The following is a 4,464-nucleotide window of genomic DNA, read 5'->3' on the forward strand; positions in this document are numbered from 1 at the left end:
ACCCCCGCCTCCGGTGGTGGCCACACGCTGGGGGTCTGGGGCCTCCATGGAGGACCTTAGCCTGGACAGCTGCGGAGAGGAGGACGTGGTGCCGGGCAAAGGACCTAAATAGACACTTCTTCAAAGTGGACATACAGAGGGCCAAGAGACATATGAAAAAATGCTCAAAGTCACTAATCATTAGAGAGATGCAAATTAAAAAAACAATGAGGTATCACCTCTCACTTGCCAGAATGGCTACTGTCAACAAATCAATAAATGACAAGTACTTGAGAGGATGTGGAGAAAAGTGAACCCTGGTACATTGCTGGTGGGAATTCAGACTGGTGCAGCCATTGTGGAAAACAGAATGGAGTTTCCTCAAAACATTAAAAATGAAACTGCCATTTCATTTAATGATCCCACTTCTAGGAATATATCCTAAGCATCCTGAAACATCAATAAGAAAGAATATATGCACCCTGATGTTCACAGCAGCCCTATTTACAATAGTTAAGTTCTGGAAACAGCCCAAATGCCCATCAGTAGATGAGTGAATAAAAAAAGATGTGGTACATTTACACAATGGAATACTATGCAGCTGTTAAAAAAAGGATAGCTCACCCTTACGGACATCATGGAGGGATCTGCAGAGCATTATGCTAAGCAAATTAAGTCAGTCAGAGAAAGACAAGTTTCACATGATCTCACTTACATGTGGAATCTAACAAACAATATAGATCCAGAGACACTGAAACATGCAACAGACTGATGAGTTTCAGAGGGAAGGAGGGGTGATGGGAAGAAATTAACCAAAGAACTTATATGCATATATGCATAACCAATGGACAGACAATAGTGCTGTGAACACCTAGGGAGGGATTTGGGTGGAGGGGTCAAAGGGGGGGAATAATATGGGAAAAATATGAATAAGTCTATACATATAAATTTGATAACTTAGATGAAATGGGTCACTTCATGGCAAAACATAAGTTAGCACAACTCACCCAATATGAAGTAGAAAATTTAATTTGTAACTTAAAAACTCTTGAAAAAAATCTGCAGGACTAGATAGTTTCACTGGAGAATTCTACCAAACACTTAGAAAAGAACTAACATAAATTCTACACAATCTTTTCCAAAAATATAGAAAAGGCGGGAACACATCCCAAAACCAGACAAAGACAGTACTCGAAAAGAAAACTATAGACCAACATCCCCCATGAATAAAGATGAAAAATCTTTAACAAAAATACTGACAAATAGAATCCAGGAATATGTAAAAAGAATTATATACTATGACCATATGGGATTTATTCCAAGGATGCAAGACTGGTTCAGTATTTAAAATCAGTCAATGTAATCCACCATATTAACAAATTAAAGAAGAAAAATCACACAATGATATCAATTAAGGCAGAAAAATTATGTGACAAAATTCAACACTAATTTATGATAGAAACTCTCAGGAAAAAAAAGGAATGGGGAGAATTTAATCAACTTGATAAAAGAGTAACAATTCTACTTAATTTTAAAAATACAATATAACCCAAAATGCCAGGTGGTTCTGCTATTGTGACTTATATTAGAAATTTTCTACCATTAACTATTTATATTTCATAAACCCAGGGAAATTTTATAGTGTGTAATTACATTGTAATATGAATTTATTTACCCTAAAACTTATAACAGAAAGCATTATTTTATGTAATTCCTAATACACAAGACAGTTCAAAACTTTAAAATTAGCTGAAAGTTTAATATTACTGTTTGACTTACAGTGTGGCTCAACGCATCTTCGAAATAGTCCCAAACTTCTTCCAGGGAACAGAGTTCTGCATTTGGCACTCCACCTGGCACTAAGAGGTTAATCAAGTTGTGCAGACAGTTGCTGAAATCAAAAAGAGAAGACTCATCCCATAAGAAAAGAAATCACTGGCTTCATGGCTAAGATAAGTAAAATCTGGATTTTATCCCAGACTAAGCTTCAAAACACGTTTGTTCTTCCCTCAATTTAACCTGGCCTCCAACCTCAGAAGACAGATTTTTGAAGCTATAAAAGGGGCTGACCAACCCTTCCTTTTATTATGGTTGTCTTTCACTTTTTGTTTTGTTTTGTTTTGTTTTGTTTAGTTTCCTACACTAAGGACTTGTGGCTGTTTACTGTATTTTACGAGCTAGTTGAATCTACAAGCACTTTAAAGCATCTTGTTACATCCTCAAATAAACAAGAAAATTGAGGATTTAAATTGGAAATAATTCCAAGAGAACTGTCTCTTAAATCTTAGAAAAGGAAGACTGTAATGATGTTTTCCAGAGAAAAATCACATATTTCATAACTTCTATTTTCCCTCATGTCTAGGCATAGAAACCACAAAATCTCTAATCAATAGCATGTTATATTAGGTACAGCATTCATTGGCCCTTAAAGAAAGGTGTTTAGGAAAAAAAATCTGAGGCAAATATAGCAAAATGTTAACATTTATTAATCTTTGGTGGGAAATACATGAAAGTTTTTTGTTATATTAATAACAAAAATATAGTTATTTTTATATTAATAATATAGTTGTTTGTTATATTAATCTCTGTCTACATTTGGCATATTTAGTAACAAAATAAAGAAAGGTACCTAGTAATTTTAGTATATACATACTCACACAAAGAAGCAACTTTCCCCCTCTTTTTCACCGTAGGGAAAACCAGACTCCTTGATTTAGCTAATTAAGTCTTGGTCTATATATAATACAACCCTGAATATGGAGCTGTTCTGAAGACTTTTTTAGTTCAGGAGTTACAGGAGTACCCTGATAATCTTTTAATTTGGGCCAGTTGAGTATGATTGATGACTTACGTAGCACTGACTATAGCTCTTTTGGCTATCAAAAAGCCTGGATACAGCATTGAAATACAATTACTAACCTGTATTTGAAAACATCAAATGATTCTTTCCTTTTGTGGAGCAATAAAGCCCTTTTCAAGGCCTTTAGAGCAATGGAAGGATAGTATGCAGGCATTTCCATTGCTAAAACTATAGGAAGAGAAGAAAAAAGGTTGTGACTACCATAATTTCATCCATCACAGTTTTCATTCCAGACTACAATTTGTGCTTTCTCTAACAAAACTGGCCTAAAACAGATGAACAAAACGAACAAACAAACACACAAAGAAAACTAATTTTAGAAAACAATGAGTCCATGGTGGCTTTCAGAGGTAACTTCTACTTTCTGGGCAGAGTAACATAGTAGGATCACCAGGTTATATCTTTTCTTCAGCAAACATCAACAGAGAACCTATTGTTTCTTTGACCTTGCACAATACAGGTAAAGCAATAATCTTATAAACCAGAGTCAAGGAGGGGCACACTAAGAAGGAAACAGAAAGCAGATTAGTAAAAGGGCACTAATAAAAAATAGATTTAAACTACAATGAACTGTTTTTGTCTGATACTAAAAACAGGAAACACTGGACATGAGAGTGGGTGTCCAAGATAACAGACCCTAAAACATTCAGATGCATTTACCAGGCCTCTAGAATAGGAGTTACTTTATACAATGAGCAGTGGTAACCATCATATGTCCACAAAGTATACACCATCTGCTCCCGGTCTCTAGGAATTCTGTATTGGCAAGACAAGGAAAGGCAAATGTGACTCTTGTGCATTTGGGGCTACCTAATACTTTTATTAACCACACACAGGCTCCTGAGGAGGGTGAGAGATAAAAAGAGAAGACAATTAGGCCATTTCTTGCAGTATATCCCTATAGAGGCTTTGGGCCCCCAAATACCACTTACAGCCCAACCAAAAATTTGAGAATGGCAACTGTGTTAAAAAATATTACAGAGAGCCCTAGCCAGTTTGGTTCAGTGGACTGAAGGGTCCCTGGTTCGATTCCAGTCAAGGGTACATGCTGGGGTTGTGAGCTCGGTGCCCAGTAGGGGGCAGGCAGGAGGCAGCCAATCAATGATTCTCTCTCATCATTGATATTTCTATCTCTCCCTTCCTCTCTGAAATCAATAAAATATATTTAAAAAATATATTACCAATATTTCTCTGTACACCTTAATCAATTGCTTTGATTATATTACTTCTGATTAAGGGAGCATTTACCATTTCTAGCTAGCTGAGCAAAACCAAGTTTGAGCTCCTTCTATTGTAGTTATAGAATTCAATTCCACACATAGAATAAATATGAGCACCTATTGTGAGCAATGCACTTAGCCAGGGTTTATAAATAATTATATTAACAAATATAAGTAATTATTGTTCATGAACCTAAGGAACTTATAATCTATATCCTATCTAATAAAAGAGAAACATGGTAATTAGCCGTACGGCCGCTACCCTTCCCATTGGCTAATCAGTGAGATATGCAAATTAACTGCCAGCCAAGATGGCGGCCGGCAGCCAGGCTGCTTGAAGCGAACAGGGAGGCTTGCTTGCTTCAGTGAAGGAGGACTCCAACGTTCCCCGCCTGCTGCTGCCGG

General features: G+C 36.5%; 1 protein-coding gene across 1 annotated transcript in view; it reads right to left on the minus strand.

Moving 5' to 3' along the window:
• Positions 1–1,758: 1,758 nt before the first annotated feature.
• TEX11 (testis expressed 11) overlaps positions 1,759–4,464 on the minus strand; it is a gene marked incomplete at both ends in the record, with an annotated part of 56,122 nt that continues 53,416 nt past the window's right edge. The window contains 2 exons of the mRNA XM_005885957.1: positions 1,759–1,870; positions 2,899–3,007. Of these exons, the coding sequence (XP_005886019.1) occupies positions 1,759–1,870; positions 2,899–3,007 (221 nt within the window). The remainder of the gene's footprint in view (positions 1,871–2,898; positions 3,008–4,464) is intronic.

Source organism: Myotis brandtii, unplaced genomic scaffold (genome assembly GCF_000412655.1).
Source record: "Myotis brandtii unplaced genomic scaffold, ASM41265v1 scaffold942, whole genome shotgun sequence".
NCBI lineage: Eukaryota > Metazoa > Chordata > Mammalia > Chiroptera > Vespertilionidae > Myotis > Myotis brandtii.